The sequence below is a fragment of the Bufo bufo genome, chromosome 1 (genome assembly GCF_905171765.1).
Source record: "Bufo bufo chromosome 1, aBufBuf1.1, whole genome shotgun sequence".
Classification (NCBI taxonomy): domain Eukaryota; kingdom Metazoa; phylum Chordata; class Amphibia; order Anura; family Bufonidae; genus Bufo; species Bufo bufo.
This window is the reverse complement of record NC_053389.1, coordinates 726,051,033-726,077,719: the sequence shown is the minus strand read 5'-3', so window position 1 is coordinate 726,077,719 and position 26,687 is coordinate 726,051,033. Positions and strand designations below refer to the sequence as shown.

Genomic DNA, 26,687 nt, shown 5'->3' with positions numbered 1-26,687 from the left:
ATTGCAGAGAACATTGGAGTAAAAGCAGCAGCTGATGATGATGATTGTCAGAAGCTGAAGCATGGTCAGAGACAAGGCAGAGGTCAGAAGCTGGTATCAGATAGTACAGAGGATCAGACAGGTCCAGTAGTCGATACAGGTGACAGGCAAACAGAATGGTCAAACACAGAAGATCAGAATAGAACAGCTTTGTTATTACTGGTAACTCAATGCTCAGGCAGCTTCCTGGAAGAGAAAGCTGCTATTTAATCTTTTAACCCCGCCCAGGGCCGTGCTGGGGGGCAAGAAGCATGCGCCCCTGGATGCTAGCATGGGATAGAGCACGGAGACAGCATGGCCAGAGGACGCGTCTGGCAGTGACGTGCCTGCCACATCTGGCGGAGACAGCAGTGGGCAGGGAGGCAGGAGATGCTGGTGATATGACAGGTGAGACAGCGGGAGGTATGGAAGAAGGCCCCGACCTAACAATAAATGTATCCTGCTCAACAGATATCGCTGCTATATCGCTTTCCCCAAACACCGCCATTTATCAAAACTGCCTTATTCTAAAATTATTAACCTATCATTGTGCCCTGTGGAAAATCAGTTTAGATTTTCAGTTGCGGTTGGTTGCGTCCTGTATTGGAGCCTTGTAATGTAGGACATAGTATGCCTCATTGGTAAGAACAAGGGGCATGGTTAGTGTCACGTGATCTGCTGATGTCAGGACATATCTCTCTGCCCTAAGGCATGATGGGACAGCAGACTTACAACAATCCAAGAAGTAGGTTTCAAACATGGAGGATAAGAGAAAACTGCAAATGAGGTAAATTTAAAGAAAAAGAGAGGAATGGCAGCAAGAGTAACTGTCACGGTGGGGAATGGGGGAAAACTCCCCACCGTATAAAGAGGGCAGAATAAGGAAGCAACTAGGCCTGGACACTAGGAAAATGGAGCAGGTCACCTCCTAAAGCATCCCTGATCCTGGCCCTAACTCCTAACCGCATGAGCAGACACAGATGGTAGGTGTGCTCATATTCCGGAACCTCGGACCCTGAGTAGCCCTGAACAACCCTACAGTAAGGAAAGGGCTGAGACGACCGATTCATCCCAGACACGGATGAACCGGAGCCTCCACCTAGCTATATTCAAACCAGCAGATATATGGCAACTGGATCGGCAGGTAAGCACACAAAACGAAACACCTGCCGCAGTCACACCAACTGGAATCCGCGCATGAGTACTGGTGTCCAAATATACAAATAGGACACAGTACGAACAACCACACCCCCAAGATCCAGCATATCAGTAACTGCCTGGACCCCCATGCAGCAGGCATGGCGGCCACAGACAGAGCTGTACAAAGACTAGTAGTTCCCCCTCCGGGGAACCCTGAGACCCCCTTCCGGAGGAACAGACACATACTGGGGAAAATGTCTAGCAGACATGCTGGACAACAAACATCAGACAGCCCAGACATGGTACACCAAACTAGACATACAACTCTCCTACACCAAACAAATAAGGAAAAGAAGGGTATGACATCGGTGTCAAACTAGGTCAACCTTTTACTCGGCAGATGGAATAATGCTGGAAAGTAGCAGAGCTCCAGCACACACCAAGGCTGGAGGACAACTCAATCCAGACAACAGGCCACACCCAGCCAGGCAATTAACCCCTCCAGCGCCAGACAGGGAGGAACCACTGAATGGTGAAGCAGGAAGACTTCTCCCCTCTCCACCATTCAGCCTGCAGGCACGGATTGCACTGCTGGCCGGTGTGGGCAGAGCCTGCAGCCTGTAAATCTGCATAAGCTCCACCCACACTGTGCTGCAGAGCGATCTGTGTCTGTAGGGGAGAGAGGACTGTGAGCTTCAGGAACGGGACAAGGTGAGTAGGTACTGTGTTCTTTTTTTTTTTTTAACAGAGGACATTTCTACCATGTAGGGGACACAGAGGGCATTACTACTGCAAAGGGGGCACAGAGGGCATTATTACTACTACAGAGGGGGCACATAGGGCATTATTACTACCAAGGGGACACAGAGGGCATTATTACTACCAAGGGGACACAGAGGGCATTACTACTACAAAGGGAGCACAGAGGACAATACTACTACAAAGGGCATTACTAGTATTAGGGGGGCACAATGGGCATTACTACTATGGAGGGGGCACAATAGGTATTACTACTATAAATGGGATACAATGGGCATAACTAATGGGAAGGAAGCACAGTAGGTATTACTACTATGAAGGGAGCACAGACTGCATTACTACTGTGAAGAGGGCACAGGGAGGATTACTCTTGTAAAGTGGGTGGAAATAACTGTTATGGGGCACTGAGTGGGCATTATTACTATGAAGGGGCACAGAGGGCATTATTACTGGTATGGGGCACAGTGATGGCATAACTACTCTGAAGGGGCACAGAAAGAGCATTACAACTGTGAAGGTGGCACAGATAGGGCATTACTACTTTGAAATAGGCACAGAGAGGGCATAACTATTGTGAGGGAGGCACAAAGAGGGCATTACAAGGGGGCACAATGAAGTGATAAGTACTTTAAAGGGGCACAATGTGGGCATAACTACTGTGAAAGTTGTACAGTGAAGGCATAACTACCTTGAAGGGGAACAATATGGGCATAACTACCATGAGAGGGCACATATCTTGACAAAACTACTGTGAAGGTTGTACAATGAGGGCAATACTACTGTAAGGGGGTAACATTTTTTTTTTTTATTGGTGGGGGGGTACCAGAAAAAGGACCCACCCCGGGTGCCAAACACCCTAGGCACGCCACTGGAACCAAGACATGAGGGGCAGAGCACATACATGCTGAAAAACAACACATTGCCCCTGGCAACCAGCATGCACGGCAAGATGTCACGGCGCACAGTACGGAGGTCGCGACAGTAACTGATGAAAATACACTTTAGAGTGAAAAGTAGTTTATGGCACAACACAGACTTTAAAGGGGTTATCCAAGACAAAAAAAATGTCCCCATATGCTCAGGCCCCTCACACTGAATATATTTACCTGGCTCCCCGATCCCAGCGCCGCTCCTGGTCCCCGCACCGCTGCTGCTGCTTCTCCCCGTGTGCGGATGAAAACATGCTGTGTCGGGGGAGAGCAGCCAATGGCAGGTGGGGACGGGGGCGAGCCTCCCTAGCATCACGGGTGACGCTAGGGAGGCTCATTCCTGCCTGCACCCCCATCACCAGATATTTTCATCTGCGCACGGGGAGAAGCAGCAGTGGCGGTGCGGGGACCAGGAGCGGCGCAGGCAGTGGGGAGCCAGGTAAGTATATTCAGTGTGAGGGGCCCAGCGGGCATATGCGGTACATTTTTTAGTCTAACCCGTTTAATTATTTCCCTCATGATAAATATCCGCTGTATCCTTTCTGTAGAGTTTTCTGCCTCACGTGGATAAGTAAGTACACCGCTGATACTCTTGTAACCACTGAAACCCAAATTAATGGGACAAGGCGAGGTCCGGCGAGATTCCTGTCTTAGGCGTCACACATGAGGTTGTTGGTTTATCTGCAGCCATTGTGTAAGGAGCTCCACATGACGTCCTGAAGATGTACAGTTCCTTCCAGCCTTTGTGCCTGTGGTATAGGATACACACTGCGATGCCTCTGAAAAGCCACTTACCTACAATTCTCTACATGTTCATTGAACGATAACCCAGAAAAGCCATTCTATTCTTCAAACTAAAAAAGATGTTCGTGTAATAATTCTGAAGACTCAGGTCTTCACATGCAATGTCTCTGGGACATAAATAGGAAAGGCTGAGCCCCACTGCAAACTTATGAAGACCTCCTCCCGAGCGTGAACTTTTACCAGCTCCATGGGAAAAGTCAGCGGGTTGTCCAACCTACAGATGTAGTAGAGTTAAAGGGACACTGTCACCTGGATTTCACTTACTGATCTAATAACATCACCACATCAGTCTCCACGATTTACATTAAAATATACTAGTATTACTGCCCTGTGTCTTTTATTTTGTCTATAAAATCGGTTTTATTAATATGCAAAGTACCTCAATAAGGAGCCCAAGGGGATGTCCCTCCGGCAGTTGGAGCCCAGCCGCGCCCATTACTTCAGACCCCATACGCGGGATTACGGGCGCTGCACAAACATTATGTTGGCGAAGAGGAGTGAATAAATTAGCAGTGGGGCGATGCTGAGCTCCGAAGTAATGGGCGCGGCTGGACTCCAACTGCCGGAGGGACATCCCCTTGGGCTCCTTATTGAGGTACTTTGCATATTAATAAAACCGATTTTATAGACAAAATAAAAGACACAGGGCAGTAATACTAGTATATTTTAATGTAAATCGTGGAGACTGATGTGGTGATGTTATTAGCTCAGTAAGTGAAATCCACTTGACAGTGTCCCTTTAACACACATGCTTTATGAGACATGTTATCTAAACTAAATGCGTTAAGCAAACACCTTCAAAATAGCTTTTCAATGGCTTTTGTTGAGTTAATAAATTTGAGTTAAGAATTTGTGTGTTAACCCTGCTACATCTGTACATTAACTCCTTCAGGACACCTTCCTGACAGAGCCTATTTTTACAAATCTGACATTTCTCACCTTACGTAGTAATAACTTTGGAATGCTTTTACTTATCCAAGCGATTCTGAGATTGTCTTCTCATAACACAATGTACGTTATGTTAGAGGTAAATGTGAGTCGATATGTTTTACCTTTATTTATAAAATAAATCTAAAATTTACCAAAAATTTGGAAAAATTCCTAATTTCTAAATTTGAATTTCTCTGCTTTTAAAATGGATAGTGATACTTCATAAAGTAGTTATTAATTAACATTCCCCATATGTCTACTTTATGTTTGCATCATTTTGTGAATGTTATTTTATTTTTTTAGGACATTAGAAGGCTTAGATTTTTAGAAGCAAACTTTCACATTTCTAAGGAAATTTCCAAAATCAACTTTTTTAAGGACCAGTTGAGTTTTGAAGTCATTTTGTGAGGCTTATGAAGTAGAAACCACCCATGAATAACCTTATTTTAGAAACTACACCCTCAAGTTATTTAAAACTGATTTTACAATCATTGTTAACGCTTTATATGTTTCACAAGATTTAAAGGAAAATGGAGGCGAAATTTCAAAATTTCAATTTTTTTTTCAGATTTTACATTTTAATAGATTTTTCCCTGTAAGGCAGAAAGGGTTAACAGCCAAACATACCTCAATATTTATTACCCTGATTCTGCAGTTTACAGAAACAACCCATGTGTAGTTGTAAACTGTTCTATGGGCACACGGCAGGACTCCATGTGATTTTTGGAGAGCAGATTTTGCTGGAATGGTTTTTGGGCACCATGTTACATTTGAAGGCACACAAAGGTAGCCCCACAGTAGAATCCCCCAAAAAGTGATCCCAATTTTGGAAACTACACCCCTCAAGGAATTTATTGAGTGGTGTACTGACCACTTTGATCCCACAGGCTTTTAAAAGAATTTAGAAACACTTGGGTGTGGAAATTAAAATTTTCATTTCTTCCAATAAAGCTCCCCATATTTTATTTTCACAAGGGGTAACAGGAGAAAAAGCACCACAAATTTGGTTAAACATTTTCTCCTGAACATGGCAACACCCCATATGTAGTCATAAATTGCTGTTTGGGTACACGGCAGGAATCATAAGAGAAGGGGCGTCAAATGTTTTTTGGAGGAATGGTTTACAGGCACCATGTAGCTATTGATCTGCCTCTGGATACAAGTCGAGCCATTTTCTGACATTTTATTTTTCTCTCAACTGAGCTTTATCATTAGTCCTGTTTTAGGGTACATACAACTTTTTGATTGCTTTTTATTTAGCTTTTTTGGAAGCAGGATAAAGATAAGGCGGTAACTCTGCCGTTGCTTTTTGGGATTTGTTATTGTTCCTCTTCACTTCCAGGCACCTTTTTGATGAAGCTGTTGACATTGGCAAGCATCAGAATATTGTGTGCCTAGCTGTGCCACCCCTTGGAACCACAGAACCTGTAGCACTCACTATGGCTACTATGAAGATAGTTACACCACTAGACATAATAGAACAATATTTAATTCCACAATAATATGCATATAATTGCTCATTCCTCTCAGTTCTTGAAACAAGTTCTTAGAACGAAAAGTGAAAAAGGATAGCCACTTAGCAAACTGAAGATGCAAGTAACCTGCACAGGAAAGTTTTCTCACTACAGAGCTGATAACATGTCCTTACACTATGCCAGCCCATGTTTGCCTAGTTATTCTCTTGGCACCAGGGGCGTAAATTCCATAGCAGCAGACTATGCAACTGCTATGGGGCCCAGTCTTAGTTGGGATTATCTCCTCTTCTACTAGAGGTGAAAACTTGGTCCCTCTATAGGAACAACTTTTAGCAAATGAGGCAGAACGTTTCACGCAGAAACCCTTCTGTCCTGTGTGGAGGGCCTGGTTTGATCCTGTCTATGGGGCCCTTACTTCTCTATGTATGCGACTGCTTGGCACCTTATTAAAGGGGGTCAGTAATGGAGTTCACATTAAAGTATGTCTTCCTATGACTTAGGAGTTCCAGTTCCTAAGATTCCTTACACAGGTGAGGGGTGGCTTTTACTACGGTTCTAAGACTTATATTTACATCATATGTGGCCGTTTATTTCCAATTCATGAACCTATTGCTCAGGGCAGAGTAATAGACAAATATATATTCACAAATGTCCAAGAGCAATATATCTGTGCCCGTACAGTTATTCTGCATAACATAACTGCATTGTATGGAGATCTCAATAGTCTGTCCAAGAACCACATCACTAAATGTCTCTTATCAGTGTGGAATCGAAATCTGCAGCTAGTGCCCCATGTGGCCAGAGACTGGATAGATATGCATAGGGGCTAGACAGGTAACAACAGATTTGTATACCATATTCTGCCTTTCATATTTGCCCAAAATGTGGAGGTTTGTGCCTCTAAGAGCATGAAAGAAAAGGAAAAGAAGAGAGTGAGCAAGGCACCTGCCAAGGGACCAGTGGTTAATTCTAAAAGCTGAGGCCTAAAGAGGCTCTGTCATCAGGATCAACCCTATTAAGCCAGGCATATAGCCTGGTAGGGTTGATCTAGCTGAGTAAAACAATATCAGTATTGTCTTTTTAGGTCCCAGCGTTGTGGAGAAATTTTAACTTTTATTTTTATGCAAATGAGCCATTGGAACACCAAGAGGTGGGCTTATGCGGTTTGAGTACCGCTCCTGCGGCGCCCCTGGTGCTCCAAACACGCCCCCAGCGCTAGACTTCACATTTAGTTCTTGCGTCTGCACACTTGCTGTTGATGTCATTACACTTAGAAGTGGAGGTGACTGCAGATGAAGCCGATGGTGCCTCCACTTCCAGGTGTAATGATGCCAACGTGCACATGCGCACTAATGACCTTCACTGCTCAGAATGCAGCATGTTTGCAAACGAGTGCGCAGGCGTAAGATCCCAATGCTAGATGTGATCTAGCGCTGTCAATCTAAGGGGAGTGGTGCTCAAACCGCATTAGCTCGCCTCTTGGTGCTCCAATGGCTTATTTGCATAAAAATAAAAGCCTACATTTCTCTACAACGCCGGGATCTAGAAAGACAATGCAGGTATCGTTTTACTGAACCCTATATGCTATATGTCTGATTTAATAGGGTTGATCCTTGTGACAGAGCCTCTTTAATTGTATTACTTCTCATCCTAAAGGCACTGCACAGCATGGCTCCCCATTTACTGACAGGTTCTCTACCCATCCATCTCTGCTGGTGAATATACTTTATATTTTAACTACATAGCTGGACATGAAGCCGTTTGGCCCACGACTACAAGCACATGCAGTGGCCCACATTTACTAATGTGATTGCACCTAGAGTTTGAAATAAATTACACCAAAAAGCTGTGTTATTTGGCAAATCTAGACAAAGAGAAAATTTCTGTGCGTGGTTTACCAGGAAAGATGCGTGGCATGTATTCGCAGGAAAGAGGGCATGTCTTAAAATGCACCATGGTGCCAAGCAATAGTTGGTGTAAAGTTAGACAGAAGTGTCTAGCCATGCAGCAGCATACGGTTCTGAGATAAATCTAGTGCATGTCTAGACAGCCTTCTGATCTGATCTTAGGTCTAATAAGGAATAGGGGTCCAAGGTCTAATAATCAGAGGGTCTGATCTGAGGTCTAATAATCAATAAATATCTGACTTGAGGTCTAATGAGGATTGGGTTGGGTGGGAGGGGGGGGGTCCGATCTGAGGACCGATGAGGATTGGGGGGTCTGATGAAAAATATTTTTTTCTCATCTTCTTCCTCTAAATCTTAGGTGCGTCTTATGGTCCAGTGCATCTTATGGAGCAAAAAATACAGTTGGGGGGGAGTAACAAATTTGGCATACGTTGCTGTTGTGAAGCTGATGTGGCTACCTAGGTATATAGATTTACAATAGATTTTTCAACTGCAACTTTTTCAAAAAGTCACAAAAAATGTAATCTCATGCTGGTTGGAATAATATTATAAGAAAAAGTGTTTAAAGATGCTCCAAATTTATCAAATTATGGCAAGACAGACAAGCAAAGGGGACTTCAAAAATTCCCCTTGTAATAAATTATCCCAGCGTGTCCAAGTGGAGCCAGAAAAATGGTTTACATGCAGTGTGCCAACTTACCCGTCTGTGGTTTAGACAATTTTCGGCTACATTCACACGGTCGGCAGTCTCATTAGATTAGACAGTTTTGAAAAAGTGTCTAGATAAAAAGATACCTGAGTAGGAGTCAGACATGCACCAGACTTAGGCCTCATGCACACGACAGTTGTTTTTCTCGGCCTCCGTTCAGTTTTTTTTTGCGGATAGGATGGGGACCCATTCATTTCAATGGGTCAGCAAAAAAAATAAATAAATGCTGATAGTTCATCCGTTTGTGTTCCGCGTCCGTTGTCAGTGTTTCCCTTCAGCAAAAAAAAATAGTGCATGTCCTACTTTTTTCACATTTGCGGACAAGGATAGGCATTTATTACAAGGGATCTGTGGGGGAAAAAAACAATCCTCCCAAAAAAAAAAACAGATGCTGCATCAGTTTTTTTTGACGGACGCAAAAAAACAACTGTCGTGTACAGGAGGCCTTACTAACAGCATGCGCTAGGGCTGCACGATATATCGCAAAAATAATTGAATCGCGATAATCGGCAAATGCGATTTGGCCGACCCGAAAATGCCGCGATTATATATGAATATTATATATTGATAAAATGGCCAGCCTCTGTACTTACTTTCACGATGAATGCACTGCAGCGAGCGGGAGCGAGAAAGGCGGCCGGCGCGTCACTTAGTCACGCTCCTGCTTCCTGAATTAAGTGGGAGGAGCGTGACAGTGACGTCAGTCAGGCGCCGGCCGGCTCGCTCACTGCCGCTCTCTGCAGTGCATTCATAGTGAAAGTACAGAGGCTGGCCATTTTATGAATAGGAGAGTTATGTGCGCAGTTTAGGACACATGAGGGGATACATAGGGCCATGAGGGGGACCAGCATAAGATGCTATATGTGTGTCTTATGCTGGCCCCCCTCGTGGCTCCATGTGTCATAGCACACATCCCCCATAACAGTGTCCTCCGCAGGTCCCCCATAACAGTGTCCTCCGCAGGTCCCCCATAACAGTGTCCTCCGCAGGTCCCCCACAGATCTCCCACATAACAGCGTCCTCCACAGATCCCCCCACATAACAGCGTCCTCCACAGATCCCCCCACATAACAGCGTCCTCCACAGATCCCCCCACATAACAGCGTCCTCCACAGATCCCCCCACATAACAGCGTCCTCCACAGATCCCCCCACATAACAGCGTCCTCCACAGATCCCCCCACATAACTATGTCATACCCAGCCGCATCAGCGGCTCATATGGGAAAATCCAAGCAAATAGACCTCTAGCACAATTCCCTTAAAATATCGCATCGCATATCGTTATCGCAATTTTTAGGGCCCTAATCGCAATCGCACAAAATTCCCATATCGTGCAGCCCTAGCATGCGCCCTCATTTATCATACAATGTTGCTTTGGTTTCTGCCGGTCCACTTACTAGAACAGTAGTCGTGATAAATCCTCCAGAGTTGTGCCCTTGTGACAAATACGCATTAGTAATGGATGTAGGGAAGCAAATACTTTTGCTCACAGATGAGTTACTATGTTCATTAAAGATAATTAGCATCCAAATGCTGTAGGTTCAGGTAGAGTCAGTGGTGGGAAGGACGTTGGGTCAGGTCACCAGATCTGATCGTTAGAGGACTAACAGATATTCCAGCATTTAGTCATAGCGTGTGCTACACATGAAGTGTACAGCGGATTCAGCTCCATCCAGTGTTTGTCCGATGATGGCTTGCTGGTTCCTGTGATTACTCATGTAACTCGCACATAAAGCTAAATTTAGATATTTACTAAGTGAACAACTACTATGACATCATATCTGAACGTTCACCTCACTTCATCCCTTTGTTTTATAGTGTTTCTCGAGGAGGACCTTTGTAAAGTGGAGCATGAGTGCGAGATACCCTAGGACAGGGGATTCCCAACCTGTGGCCCTCCAGCTGTTGCAAAACTACAACTTCCATCATGCCTGGACAGGCTACAGCTATCAGGGCATGCTGGGAGTTATAGTTTTGCAACAACTGGAGGGTCACAGGTTGGGCATCCCTGCCCTAGGAGATGTTCACACATCAGAAAGTGCAAGTCGGCAGAAAACTGAGGCTGACCCTCTGATATTGACTGCGCATTTTTAATTTACATGCTTCATATCTGCCTGCAGATTTAGCCCCATTTAACGTGGCTAATGATACAGTCACACTTGCGGCAGCAGGGTCCAGCGGATGAACAGCCTGCCGGATCCGTGCCGACGCTAGCACACTGTGCCGCTGGAAGTCCGCTCCGGCCCCATTCACTATAATGGGGGCGGGCCAGAGGTCCAGCTGCCGCACGGCAAACATGCCACGAGGCGGCCGGACAAAAACTACATCACGGTGCGGTTTTTGTTTGGCCTCCTCTCAACTTGTTTGCAGTGCTGCGGCCAATCCTACAGTGGCACGGTGGGCTAGCGTTGGCACGGATCCGGCAGGCTGCTCCCCCGCTGGTACAGCTTGCTGGAACCTGCTACCGCAAGTGCGAAAGTAGCCTAAAACACATAGTGGAAAACAAAGACTTTGCATGTAAACTCTGTGCAGTTTGTGACGTGGAGAGAAAATCTACACTGCAAGACCTACAGCTCGGATTTTCATTGCAATCAATGGGCAGGTAATGTTAGGCTACGTTCACATGGGCAAAATTTGCCACTAATTCAGAGTTTTCAACCACTTCAGCTACCGATCTGCCAGCGATTTTCTAATGCAGATTTCTGCCTGGAAAACTCACCACAATCTGTAGAATTCAATTTTTTTTGGTGGTACCAGCAAGTGTTTTTAGAATTGTAAAATTTTATAAAGGCTTTTCCACTCCCATAGAGATGCCTAAGGAAAAAGAAAAACACCTGAAAAAAAGGCTACAAAAATAAAACCTATTCAAAATACATTGAAACTGATCCTTCTCAGCCTAAGGGCTCATGCTGGCCGGGCCTGTGCTGCGGACCACAAATGGCTGTCCGCAATGCACGGGCACCGACCGTGGGGCAGCCGCATGCGGATCGTGGACCCATTCACGTGAATGGGGTCCTCGATCCGCATCCGAAGGTCTGCACCGCAAAAAAGTAGTGCATGCACTACTTTTTTACGGGGCGGACGCACGGCCAGAAACACCACGGAAGCACTTTTTAGTGCTTCCGTGGGGTTCCGATCCGTGCTTCCGCACCGCATCTCCGGGTTTGCAGACCCATTTAAGTGAATGGGTCCGCATTCGTGAGGGTAAAGGCATCCACTAAACAGCTTAGGATAGAAAAACACTGCTGGGTTATGTGAAGACATATGGTACATGAGATGATCCCTCTCGGCAGCTCTGTGAAGGATCACGCAGCACTCAGACCGCATTACTCGAGTCCTTCTTAGAGCTGCAGAGAGGGATCATGTCACCCAACAACTGACGGTGAAGCCGTCACTTTCAGTAAGCTGCTCAGTGACCAAACTACCTACTGCTATACACCTCCTGTTGTCACTATAATGGCCACCATAACTGAAAACCATATTAAAGGGGTTGTCCAGGAATTTGATATGGATGGCCTATCCTCAGGGTAGGTCACCAATATTAGATTGGCAGGGGTCCGACTCCCAGCACCCCAGCTGTTTGAAGAGACTGCTGCACTTACCGGAGCTCGGGTGAGCGCTGTGGTCTCTTCACAGCTTACCAACCCCAGCGCCGCCTATTGTACAGAGGCCGTGCTTGGTATTGCAACTTAGCCCCATTCACTTAAATGGGACAGAGTTGCACCTAGGCCACGTGACCAACGTACGATGGCATTACTGGCCTAGCTGGTCACTGAGCGCCATGGCCTCTTTGAAAAGGTGATCGTCAGGGGAGTTGGACCCCAACTGATCTGATATTGATGACCTATCCTGAAGACAGGTCATGAATATATATTACAAGGTAACCCCTCTATTTCCTCTGTAAAGAAAAATTAATAACCAAACTGTGGCCTACTGCTGTAACTTCTGATATAATATCTCCATTAAAGATGTAAAGTGGGTATATGAACCTGCAACCATCAAAGAAATTGCTAGGAGGAGTAAAAAAGACACACAAGTCTCCCAAAATTTTAAATACATATTTATTAATTTTATAAATATATCATCACTACAAAAAGAGAAAAATGCCAGCTTATAATATCAGTATATACTTCATAAAGTGCTGCTAGAGGGGCCAGCAGGTGCTGGACAGTATGGGCGCCACTTTAAACCAGCATCAAGTAGAGGCACAAAAGTGTTTCCCCAGATCAGCGTCTTGGGAGCAGCAGGATCATTCAGTAATAACCTTAAAGAAGAAGTCCGGGACTTTACGTGATGGCTTATCCTCGGGTGTAAGGTGCTGTGCCTGGTAGTGATCCTAAAGACAGGTCTTCATGTAAATGTCCAAGACAACCCCTATAGGCCACAGTGATGTGATCTCTACAAGCACAGGTCACCTAGGCTCCCTTTGTGGGCTACAAAAGCATGGGGGCCTGTGTCTCAGAAGGCACGTTGGTAGTTATACTGCCTGAGGTGTAAGGGTAAAAGGAGACTGCATATTGTGAGGCACTTAAAGGGGTCTTCCAGGCTCTTAATATTGATGACCGATCCTCAGGATACATCATTAATATCTGATCAGTGGGGACCTCAAACTCTGAGTGGAGCAGGAAGCACAGCTCCGCTCACAGTGTAGTGGCCGTGCTGGGTTACTGCAGGTCAGTTCCCATTCATGTCACTGCAGTACCCAGAACGGCCACTACACTTTGAACAGAGCTGTGCTTCCTGCTCCATTTGTGCACTGGAGGCTGCAGGGAACAGCTAATGGTGGGGGCTGCAAAGTGTCAGACCCTCGCCTGTCGGAGGTTAATGTATCCTGAGGATCAGTCATCAGTATCAAGAGCCTGGAAGACCCCTTCAACTATTCAAACCAGATAAGATATTTAAAATCACTGAGCAAGTGAGCCCCAGCATTCAGGACCCCTCCCCAACATTACTGTTGGTGAAATAATAATAGCTCGTCTTTGGAATACCCATTTGACACTGACAGCGACGCTGCTGGCATGGCTAGCCTCTTAGTCTAGGCATTTAATTAGCAAAGAAGATTGTCAATCTGGCTACATCTTAATATACTATACATTAGTGAAGTGCTCCCAATATTTAGAGATATCAAATTATACAAGTTTCATCTGACATTTAATAAAAAAAAAGTTATAATCTGCCACCTTTTATTTCTCATTGATGCCAGATTCAGTGAATTTTACAGTGCTCGTGATCACATGCCGTATCATTCATAGGGGTCCGTCTTCACCGTGAGCGGATACTCTCTACAGTAATATATTGAACAGATCATTCAGGTTGTAGGATTTATAGGGTCAGAAAGCAGAAATAACAGCAATACCACTCTGTAACAGTCTAATAAAGTTCCCAGCACAGATTGTCCTTGAAATATGGCGCCTTTTTTCGGCGGCGTACCCTTACTTTATTAGTGCACGTCAGTATAAAATTTGTTCATGAAAAAAAGAAAAATACATTTGTTTTCCAGGTAAAATATTGATATTTATAAAGAAATATAGATTCTCTTATACATCTCTCGGCTAAATAAGAGGAAGGCACATTACGGCCCCGGGTTCGTTCTATACAAGGCACATAAATATACACACGTCAGCTCGCACTTACATCCAGGGGATAGTAGAGAGGTCAGTACGATTAGATAGTAGAGACCATTTCAGATGACGACAAGTAATACCATCTCGGGAATGGATGTGCCGAGGTTTACAAGCCATCTACATACAGAAGGAAGGCGGGTGTAATCGGGATAGGAAAGGGAGGTGGGAATAGGAATAAAGTGGATATCCCCTTTAAGTACCATGAATTCAGTGTCAAAACATTTTACCACACGCAACCTTCAAAATGATCTCCTTCGTATTGTACGTTCATGTACTCTGACTGGAGGTGTACAGTTCAGGGTTAGATCCTGCCAGCCTTCTTACTGGCAGATCTCAGGATGTTGGGAGTCGCCTCCATGACCCGCACCAGCAGGTTGTCGATGTAATCCTCCAGCTCTCGTACCTGGCTATCCTTCTTGCGGAGGATGTCCCTCTGCTTCAGTACCAGTTGGATGAGCTCGTCGTGCGTCAGCTCCGCGTAGGCAGAGGCAGGATCTGAGGGGTCATATTTCTGTCAATGAAACAAAGACAGAACCGGTTAGGCCACAGGTAACAGAAACAACGATGCGTCACACACAAGGCTAAAATGGTAAAAGGTTAAAAAACAGTAGCAGCAAAACAAAGCTCATCCACATACGGAAAAACTGCCATGTGGTGTGGATTTCAAATCTGCAGCACATTAAAAGGGTAGTGCAGCTAAATCAATAACTGATCGGCGGGGGGTCCACCACCTGGGACCCCTGCCGATCAGCTGTGTGCGACTCCCTGGTCATTACACTGTCTCAGAAGTGCCCTGTAATGACGAGTACTCGCTCCATTGACTTTGGAGAGAATACTTGTAATCACACTACACCACGGCTCCAGAGAAGACGCGTAGTCTAATGACTGCCGCCTCCTCTTCATACAGCTGATCGGCAGGGGGTGCCAGGTGTCGGACCCCCACAAATCAGATATGGATAACCTATCCTGAGGAAAGGTCATCAATAGAACTACCGCTTTAAGTTTCTGTGGATTTCACACAATAGGATTAAGGCCTCTTTCACACGGGCATGTGCGCCCTGTTGCCGTATTGCAGACCGCATTTGCAATACACGGGTGCCGTTCCGTGGGCATTCGGCATCACAGATTTTGCGGGCTGCAGCACCGCCACGGGGGCCTAAACCTGCAACATAATCTACATGCCACACAGCTTCACTGCGAAATCCTGTCTGTTCCCCCTGGACATACCCCAAGACCGAGTTCACACGTCAGTGATTTCCATCAGCTCTTGTGAGCCAAAACCAGAACCTACACAGAGGTAAGGTATAAGGGAAAGATCTGCACCTGTTCTGGGTTTTTGATCCGCACCTCACAATCACTGGTGGAAATCATGGATTAAACACTGACCAAAACACTGACTGTGAATGTGGACTAATACTCATAAGCGTAGCAGACTCCACAACGAGCACCAAAAAAGGTGTCAAAATTGTGGAGCAAAATTGTCATAAAGTAAGATGACTGATAGGATAAACCAAGCCTAGACCAGTGATGGCGAACCTTTTACAGACCGAGTGCCCAAACTTCAACCCAAAACCCACCTCTTTATCGCAAAGTGCCAACATGGCAGTTAAACCTGAATACTACAGTCCCATATAGTATATCTTCCATGTACTGTATCATTTAGCTATAACAGTCTGCCTACATTCAGTGCGCTGCCTGTGTCGGTCATAGTGCGTCCTGCGCTGATGAATGGCAGGAAAAGTCTAAGGCATATTGGTACACCATAGACTTTATCCAGGGTGCGGGTGCCCACAGAGAGGGCTCTGAGTGCCGCCTCTGGCACCAGTGCCCTCGGTTCACCACCACTGGCCTAGACAGTCTTAAAGGTGTGCCAGATTTACCATCCACTTTCTAAAACTTAGTTGCACTTAGTAAATCTGCCCCAATGCAATTTCTGCAGAATAAATAGGGGACATGGAGAGGCAGATGTACATGAGGTTTGTTGCTGCGGCATCACATACATGCAGCTCTGGTGTACTGCCCGGGAGCCTTGGATCTGATGGCAGCTCTGCCCATTAGGTCATCAACACTCGTTCCAGAGTGAGTACAGGCAGAAGAAAAGCTCATTCATCGCCTTTCGCTTCTATCATTTATTTCTTTGCAAGGAACATTAATTATAATTAGCCAACTGTTCCTTCTTACCAGTCCCCCAGATCATGTAGATAGAGGAAATGCAGGCTATGATGATCTATTAGGACAGGCGGCACAAGGGAAACTGGACAAGCCGGTTTCTTAGACATGCTCCTTTAGGTTCTCACATATCCTCAATGGTGAAGTACGGCTAAAAAAAAATCCCAGAAAAGGGGCAACTAACCCACTTCGAGAAGTGTCGCTGCCTCCAAGTCTCTGGAAGTTCTTCTTACTGGGCCACTAGAGAAAAAGTTAAATTGTCTCCTGGCTCTTGAAGTTTACAGCACTGATGAAGGTTAATAAGCCAGAAACGGTTAAATGCTATTTGGGATAAATGGGTACTAGGTCGGCTGTGCCCATGTAGGGTGCTTAGTTGGCTCGAGGTGGACCTAGCCGGGACTACCACTCAAATGAACATTTGTCCCCTGGCGATAACCACTAATCACTAGGGGTTACAGAAGCCCCTATCACAGCGAACAGCTGACTGATGAGCTGCATCATTTCAAAAGTAGTTTCAATTTATTTGCTGAGCGGATGTGTGATGGAAGTGAACAAGTAAAGTAAATGCCTTCTTTTCTAAGAAGACCTTGCAGTCTTCCAAGTGGTTTAAAAAGGTTATCCAATGACTAATGTTAAAAAAAAAATGTGCGACCTTGTCACTGAGCAGGACAAAGAAATAAGAAAAAACAAACAGCAGGTGGCGCTATACAGATCTATTTTTTTGAATAACTCAGTGCCTATGCTAAATTTTTAACTACATGCAGTTACAAAAGTATTTAGATGCAGGTTTGAAAACTGCAGAAATTTGTTTTCGTAAGACAACCCTTTTAAGTAGGTGTTTGGTTCCTTTAAGCTCTCCAATGCGATTACATTGGGAGGTATTCAGTAGATCAAACTGTACTCACTTGTTTAACAAAGAACAGTACAATACAAAAAAAATACTACAGGGCACATTTATTAAGACAAGCGTTAAGAGCAGCCGATGGTCAGGAAGGAACGGCCCCTTCCGACAATTATGTGCTCAGTGCAGCATACGTCTTTATAATATAATATAGAATAACCCTATATACGTTATGTAAGCAGAGCCATTCTTAGGGACAGCTTGTGGTCTGCACTGCAGGTGGATATCGTGACCTTACCTTGCTGTTGTAGGCGTTCAGTGCTTGCTCATGACTTTTGATTGGCTGTGGGAAACTGGAAAGATTTTTGTTCTGTGTGTTCATTGGTTTCACTGGATTTGTTCTGTAGAGACATTAAGACGACAATGACAACTATTCCTCATATCAGACGTTAGCCAAGACATTTCTGGTAACATCGCAGCTCACACATCCAGAAAGCAACAGAGCGGTTACATAAGGACAGAGCCCATGGAAGAAAATTAAACTTTAGAAACTGGTAAGTAAGGGATGTCTCTCTTCCTCATGAGAAGGGGTGTCTAAAGTGGTGAGAAAAGGGGGTGGGGAGGGGGAGGCCAGCAGGGCCCGCACATTTATCTTAATTCATGCCAGGTTTCTGTCTCCAAGAAAACGCAAAGTAGTTTGCAGGCAGCATGTTCTACAGCAGGGTTTGCTGAGCTACTGTATATATGGGGTTCTAGGAAAAGATTCAGTATTCATTTAAATTCCTTCTTTCTTGGCTTTGCAGTCCAGGAGGCGGTCCTATCAGTGATTGACAGCTATCTCAGTATATACAGTCATAGAGGGAAGGCTGTCAATCATGGATAGGACCGCCTCCTCCTGGACTTGAAAGCCCATAAAGAGCAGGAATATAAATGAATAAACTACAAATTATACTGAATCTTTTCCTACAAAATTACATATGAATCTGCTCAGCTCCTCCCGCTCTATAAACACACTGCCCGCAGCTCAAATATCATGTTCCATGTGACAGATTCACTTTAAGACAGATATCTACAGCAACTGAGGCCGACCTAGACTTTAGTCCATCGCCTGCGCCGCTGCATAAATTTGGCGCACCCTGCGGCTGCACAGGGAAGTCGAGGCTGGAAAACGCCGGTCCTACAGGTCCAGTAAATGAAAATTGGTGTCTGCTCTGCCAGCACACATTTATGAGTTTTCTTCATGCCTCATGAAGGTTCAGCAGATTTAATTTGTTTCGGGAAGAATGGCTCCCATTTTAATTGAGGATTATGGAGCAGAGAATGACTAATACTGTTTGGAATGAAAACCAGAACATGAAGCAACTTCTTTCACTGTGCCCATATGCAGAGCAGAAAGTAAAGGAAAGCCTTCTTCCCTAGGATTCACCATTAGTGTTCTGCCTGGATCATTCTCATTTATAAATTTCTCTAAGAGCGTTCACATGAGTCATATAGGTGCCGGATTCTGACACTTTTTCATTTTTGAAATTGCATCAAATCATTTGTTGTAAAAAAGAAAATAAAATAAAAAATTGCCGTCACAAAAACCATCTCAGATAAATCCACCGTACAAGAGAAAAGTATGCATCCTGCACCTGCAGGACACAGGGAAACTAGATGCAAATCTCCTGCTGACTCAAAGTACAGGCGAGGACAGTCTCTAAACTGGACGGAAATTAGGAGGAAATTAAGCGCACTTATCCCAGTGTCATTCGGTAGCAATGTGATAACTACATGTCATGCCCGTGCTTCTAACCTGGAGCCACGCCAACGTTCCCATCAGAACTGTCCCCGATAAAGGCAGCACAATTCCAAAAATACTAATAATCTGCAATTATTAGAGCTTTTCTGTACTTCTGACTATGCAACCAGTGATAACATGCGGGCATTAATGGAGGTGGAACATTTTCTTTCAGGGGGATACATTCTTGGCTGCGCTTTGGACCAATCTTATCTGCTGAACCCGCAAAGAAGGTCTCCGATCCCAGTAAATAAAATTATATGGTGGCTTCCTGCTCTGCACAGTTCTGGTAAATGAATCCATTAGATATTAGTATCTTCATTTACTTTAAAGGGGTTTTCCGAGATTTTTATTTATTTTTTAACGGATGACCTGTCCTCTGGCCGTAGCGCTACTGCAAGCGCCAATAAGTTCTCAATCAACTGATTGGCAGGGGTACCGGGTGTCACACTCCCACCGATCAGTAAAAAAACAAAAAAAAAAAAAAACAAAAACAAACAAACAAAAAAAACACACACAACACTATCCTCTCCACACTGTACGCCATGTATTAGGACACAGTCTTTATGAAAATTTCCTAATGCTATTTTTTTTAGCAAATGGTCATTTTTGAATGAATAGCCAATGTGAATGTGTTCAACGTTCTGCGGTCACCCCAATAAGACAAACCTCTTTAAAGGCAACTCCTTTTCTGAATTAATTTAGGAAATTTGTGCTAAAATATTTGGTGCAGGGAGCAATGGTGTGAAGAACCATCACGTCCTTAGGCCTCATGCACACAACAGTGTTTTTTCACTGTCAGTGATTTGGCTTCAGTGGTCCGTGTCCGATTTTGCTTCAGTTGTGTTTCCTTGTGTCTTCCAGGGGGAAAAAAAAAAAAAAAAAGGTTCATGAAAAGTGTAATTTTATTGCACCAAGGTCTTGTAGAAAAAAAACGGACACTGACACGGATGACATACCAGTTGTGCATCCGTTTTTTTTTTGACTGACCCATTGACTTGAATGGGTCCGTCCTCAGTTTTCCACTGACAATAATAGGACAGGTTATATTTTTTTGACGGACTGGGATCACGGAGAAAAAAAAACGGAGGACGATCAGTTTTTTTTTCACAGCTCCATAGAAATGAATGGGACCTCCGCTAAACTGTGAAAAGTGACGGAACGGACGCGGATGCACACAACGGTCGTGTGCAGAGGTATTGTCCTTTTATGCTCTTTTCAATAAAAGAAATTGAACAACAACGGTCGTGTGCATGAGGCCTTAATGTGCAGCAAAGAGGTTCCAGCTCACTGTGCGTTGTATATCTGGAGGACGTTCCTCCCTTTCTGTGGGTGGGCAGAAGCTCATACACTTGGCATCTCCCAGGATGCATTGCACTCAGCTCATTAACCCCTTTCTCCCCTGCATAGAAAATATCCTCTCACATAGCCTCAGAGATACATATGGGATGTAGTGATATAGCTGTATTTCTATGAATTTAGCAGTAGGGCAGAATGAATGAGAGGCGTCTAGGCTTCTTCATCTGCTTCTCTATGGGATCCCCACCCCGGCCCTGAGAGAAAGGGAAAGGAGCAGGAAAGCTACTGGCCATGTTAGTCCACACAATATGCCGGAGAAGGCGGCGCTACCAGAAGAAAATGTAATGTACATAGATTTCTTAAGAAGTCTTTGACTTTGTACTGTAGATTTCTGGCAGAGCAGGAGTACAGTATGCAGCCGCCAGATTACCTCAAGATACAAGTACATTGTTCACGTGTCTGCAGCCTGACCCTTCATGTAAGCCGTGCCTGCAACTTCCAGGGCCAGGGATTGGCAGACTTCCCCGTAATTACCGAAAAACAAATCCAATAAAAAAATAAAAAAACACCATCATATAAAACGCTAGATCCTCCCCCAGTCCACCGCACATAGGACATACACGACTTAAGGACCCAGAAGAAATATGGCGATTGTACAAATACATTTTTCATCATTGACTGAAGAGCATGGAGATGAATGGTGGAAGTGGAAAATGCAATTAAAGCGAGAGATTTAGGAAATTGTCTTAAAGTAAAACTGTCTGTTGCCCACAGCAACCAAAGCATAGCTTTCATTTTTTATAGTACTCTTGGGGGGGAAAAGCTGCACTGTGATTGGCTGCCCTGGGCAGTAAAGACCATGCTTTTACCCCTTTTTATGAAACCTGCCTAATGGGGTTCATTGGGCTCAGAGCTGTAGAAAAAAAAATAAAAAATACTAGGGAGTGCTCCAAGCATCGATCGCCAGGGGTGCTCCAAGCAGCGATCACTTTAGTTTTCCATTCTCTCCTCGAGATGATCGTGTTAGTGCTGACCTGGCACAATACTGCAATGTTCTAGGCCTACAATAACGATCATTAGCCTCAAGGACAGGCCAATTTTTTTAATTTTTGGAAGTTTCGTTTTTTCTTACTACCTTCCAAGAGCTGTATGAGGGCTTATTTTTGCAGGACAGGTTGTATTTTTTTAATGGCACTATTTAACTTATTGTATCTTGCATTGAAAAATAAAATATTTTGGGGGTTTTGTTTTTACAGAGTTGACTCTGCTCTAAAAAAAAAAAAAAAAAAAAAAAAAAGAAGAAGATATGATGACCTTGTTCTGCAAGTAAGTAGGATTAACGATGATCAAAAATTTACAGTATATTGTTATGTTCTACCACTTTAAAAAATATTTTTGATCCTTTTTTTTTTTTCTTTGCATCACTATGTTCTGGGACCCACACCTTTTATTATTTTCATCTACTGAGCTGTTTTAGGGGGATGTTTTTTGCACGACAAGTTGTAGTTTTTATCGGTACCATTTTGGGGCACATGTCACAGCACAAAGAAAAAAATTATAATTTTTTTTTTTTATTATTACAGAGTTCACAGCCGATGATAAATATTTTCTTATTGTAATAGTTCAGACATTTTCAGAAGTGGTGATTCCAACTAGGTTATCCCATCAATCCCTGCCGCAGGCTGCCATAGCTACCGACTGGAGCCCAGCGATTTCACCACGGGGGCGCCAATCAGAGGTCAGAAGAAGCACCTGTCATCTGTCTAACCTCTAAGATACTGCGGGCGCTATTGATCGAGGAATAGCAGGGGGAAAATGTCTGGGATTGGAATCATCTGCAGATGCATTCATTGTGGCCAGGTGTCGGTTGTATTAGACAGCGCATATGGAGAGGGCTTCGCTTCTGAGCCCCCTTCATACATCAATTGCATGCAAATTACATACAGTTATGTCATATTGTGTTATAGGGGTTAAAGGGTTTTCCACATTTTTTTTTTTTCACAGATATTGAAGAGTTCAAGTTTTTAATAAACTCTGATTAAATTATGATTTTTGATTGGTTGCTAAAAATTGTAGATCTGCAGATGTACGTGTTGTATTATGGAGAATTAAACTAATTAACCATAAGGATGAAAAGCACCGTTTTCTCACCTTTGTCGAGAAGACACTGTTCCACCACTCTGCACTGTAGGGATTGGATGTGTTTCAGAGGGTGAAACCCATGCCCGCAGCAGCTTCTTCTTGCCAGAGCCTTCCACTTTATCAGAAACGTCAATGGTTGGGGTTGGGGTTGTTGTTGACTCTACCCTAGGAGCACTAGGCTTATCACTTGGAATAGAAACAGAGGGGGAAGAGCTAGGAAAGTTTACAGAGGACACGGTTTCAGGTGAAGTCTGGTGGGCTGATTCAAGCATCTCAACTTTTACTTTACTGTGAGAAAATTTCTCTTCAGAGGTCAGCTTGTCAGCCGTGTCCTTGGACTTGTTGTATGATGTCTTTTCTGACAAATCCCTCATGACCTGACTATCTTCTTTATACATTCTTGAGTCACTGTTTGTCTTTACTGAGGAATGTAGATCGTTCTTCTTGTCATCAAGCTGCTCATCATCTGATGTCCCTTCTGGATTTTCAGGAATGACTGGGAGCTCATCTAATCTGTAACTATAGTCTTCAACCACAGGAGTGGCTGTTTTCATGTTGGTCAAATTGTGTCCAGCATGAACCAGACTATCAATAGGTGAAGCACCTACACGAGAAGCTTTCTCCATGGCACTGTCAGATGGCAAGCTCTCCTTAGGTTGAGGAGGTTGAGTGGTAGTTGTACCATCAGACACAGAATCTTGAGTTTTATTCATTTTTGGGGCTCTGGGTGCTGGCTTTGGTGGCACTAGTTTTTCATCCTCAGATTCTTTTTTAGGGGCAGACTGTACTCTTGGGGTTGGCTTTGGGACTTCTTTTACATAGTCATTAGATTTTTCTTCCACTTCAGTAGATACTACTGTAAAGTCTTCTTGATTTCTTTCATAGCCACCAAACCCTGACGTAGAGTTCTTCTCAGTTACAGTTTCAGGTTCTTCATAAAAAGATGATGTCTCAGAGAGTACAGGCAATATGCCTCTCACCAAGTCTGCATCAACTACATTTTCATTCTCAGTGTGTGAGGATTTGCCTTTGAGTTGGTCAAGAAGAGTCTTCACATAAGTCTTTTTTGGTTTATTTTTTTCTGTAAACGGGGAAACAACATTCACGTCTTTAGATTCGGACTGTTTTGAACTTACACCTGATCTCCAAAACAGAGGTGCCGAAAGATTTTCAGGCTCACCAGTTGATGATTCCTTATTTCCTTCACTTAACGTTGGGCTTTCTGGAGGGGGAGAACCATTATGTGACTGAGAGATGTAAGTGCTCTGAGGTAGGTTACTTGGATCATGCAAATCAGCCTCGGGAGAGCCCTGCCCACCATAGAAAGAAGCAGCAAGAAAAGAAATGCCAGAAAGAGATGAAGAAGAGAGCCTGGCTTTGGTTTCAGCCTCTGAAGACACGTCCAGTCTGCAAAGAGGACAGAATAAAAATAAATCTGCAGGTCCGCTGACTCCCTAACGAACCTACCATCCAACAGCCAAAATGTATCACGTGACTCCCATCATGGTTAAAGTGCAACTCCGATTAGAATAAACTATAATTACAGTATATCCATCTTCTATTAGGAAAAATGCTACTTTCTCCACTTAACAGGACCTTAACTGTCCACTCTTAAGTCACTGATAAAAATCAGTTTTCAAAAAGCAGACACATTTTCAGCTTCAATGAGAGATCAGCTTCTACTTGTCCATACAAGACTATGGAGAGGAACTGCAATGATGTCTCCCATACACAGAAAAGAGGAGATTCTCCTCCTCTAGCTTCTAGCCTAATAAGTGGTAAAAGAGGCATTTTTTTTCTAATAAGATATATTACAAAGTTTCTTTCTTGTGCTATTGATCAGAGGTGCACTTTAAGGGGGTTGTCCAGGATTAGAAAAACATGACTGCTTTATTCCAAAACCAGCTCCACACCTGTCCATGAGTTGTGTCTGTTATACCACACACAGCTAGTGAACAGGTGTGGTGCCATATTTTTTTTTTATAATTCTGGACAACCTCTTTAAAATAATTTTTAAAGTAGTAATAGGAATTTTAGCAGCAGTAGTAATTTTAATTACAAAAACACTGACAGTTATATTGGAATAAATAGTATGTAATGTATTACACACGATTTGAACATTTACTACATCTGTAGATACAAACAAAATAAAATATGTAAAATCCAAGCAAGTAACACAGTAAACAGTTGGTCATGTAGCATCTACTTCTATTGTAAAAGTGACCTTGGCATATCATATCATATCATATAGGAAATGTGTCATTTGTCAGAGGGAGACTAAAGAGACTGAGGACGAGAGCGCAGAATAATCAGAGGAGGTATGAAACCCGTTTCTTAGGAATAGTCCGATTATGACTTCATAGAATATATAAATCTCAACCTGCATACGCCACAGATGAAGAATACCATGTTGCTATTGCGCTGTGGAAAGTCACCCGCAGGGCCATGCTCATCGGACAGCTATGAGAGCCTTCTACATATTCCCTACTGCTGAACAATGGGTTAACAGAAACCAGTAGAACAAGAAGCAGTTGCGCTTCCTTATTACTGCATACAACACGGGCTTGGCGTGTTATCTGGCCTTCCTCCCAGTGACCTCATACCTGTGTAAATGATTAACACTAAGCAACTGAGCGCACTTCTCTCCCAATGAAGAAGAAAGCTCCAGTATCAGAATACCATATGGAGAGAGGACATCCTTCAGATATCACCTTTAATCAAGTAACAAGGTTAGGGGGCACACCAAATAATATGCGGAGTGCAAGGGGCGGTGAAAACAAGCATGAACCAATAAGACCTAACCCAAGAGAGGGTCAACAGAACCACCCCATAAATGCACATCCGACAATGAATCAGTATAAAAAGTATATAAAGTTTATTAGACACACCAACAGACACATTAAAAAATTGTATACAATTAGAGCAAAGTGCGGTATGCAATAAATATTATGTAACCAGCACATACAGGTCCACTGAATTGCCCCACCATAGGCACAAATAATGAAAACCAGCATATGAGAATATCAATGTGAAACATGAAGAGAATGTAATATAAGGTGAGACCTCTAAAATACAAACAGACCTGAATATGGTCACAATGGAGGGGCCAAACCTACATGAACAGCTGGTGCAGTGGACCTGGAGAAAATGAGAAAGCGCTTTCTCATTTTCTCCAGGTCCACTGCACCAGCTGTTCATGTAGGTTTGGCCCCTCCATTGTGACCATATTCAGGTCTGTTTGTATTTTAGAGGTCTCACCTTATATTACATTCTCTTCATGTTTCACATTGATATTCTCATATGCTGGTTTTCATTATTTGTGCCTATGGTGGGGCAATTCAGTGGACCTGTATGTGCTGGTTACATAATATTTATTGCATACCGCACTTTGCTCTAATTGTATACAATTTTTTAATGTGTCTGTTGGTGTGTCTAATAAACTTTATATACTTTTTATACTGATTCATTGTCGGATGTGCATTTATGGGGTGGTTCTGTTGACCCTCTCTTGGGTTAGGTCTTATTGGTTAGATAACCTTTAAAACATTATATTCCTCGGGCGAATGCATCACGTGACTCCAAGCTGCTGTTGATGCACGGCTGTTCTCATAACCCCCTAGTTACCCCCCCCCCCAACACCCTTTCTTACCAAAAGTGCAAAATTCCTTTAAAGGAGTACTGGGACACTGATGGCACATTCTAGCTATATGCAATCAACGTCAGATAGGACAGGCTCCAGAGGTGGGACTTGCACCTATCGCCAGAACAGGACCCTGCAAACTGAACAGACAAGAAGCCGCGCATGCATGGCCACCCTCCATTCACTGCAATGGGAGTTCCAAAAATAGGCAAGCACTGGCCCAGCAGTCCCAAAGTTGTGAATAAAGGCTAGCCGTGTCTCCATTCACCACTATCAGATAGGACGGGCCCCAGAGGTGGGACTGGCACCCATCTAGAGAATGGTTCTCTTGTAGTGAAGGCGAGCACACCGCACATGTGCACACCACTATGGAACTTTCTGTACTCCCACAGTGATGAATGTGCATGTGCGGTGTGCGCTCCTTCACGTCGGGGGTCCCGTTTTCTACACAGGATGGGTCCCTGCCTATCTGACATTGATGGCATATCCACTTTAAATCAAGCAACCAATTAAGCTGGGT

At 44.0% G+C, this 26,687-nt stretch overlaps 1 protein-coding gene across 3 annotated transcripts in view; it reads right to left on the bottom strand.

Annotated features, from left to right (window-relative positions):
- Positions 1-3,907: 3,907 nt before the first annotated feature.
- Positions 3,908-26,687, bottom strand: part of RAB11FIP1 (RAB11 family interacting protein 1) — a 41,734-nt gene continuing 18,954 nt past the window's right edge. Inside the window, exons 4-8 of one of the 3 annotated variants that reach the window (XR_005775630.1) lie at positions 22,537-23,934; positions 17,605-17,707; positions 14,303-14,807; positions 8,104-8,109; positions 3,908-3,918 (exon numbers count right to left, since the gene is read on the bottom strand). Coding sequence is in view for 1 of the 3 variants with exons in the window: in XM_040414380.1 (XP_040270314.1) it covers positions 14,598-14,807; positions 17,605-17,707; positions 22,537-23,934 (1,711 nt within the window). In the remaining 2 variants the exon portion in view is untranslated. Of the gene's footprint in view, positions 3,919-8,103; positions 8,110-12,716; positions 14,808-17,604; positions 17,708-22,536; positions 23,935-26,687 lie in introns of those variants that run through there. The other 2 variants (XR_005775631.1, XM_040414380.1) reach the window with 2 other exon arrangements.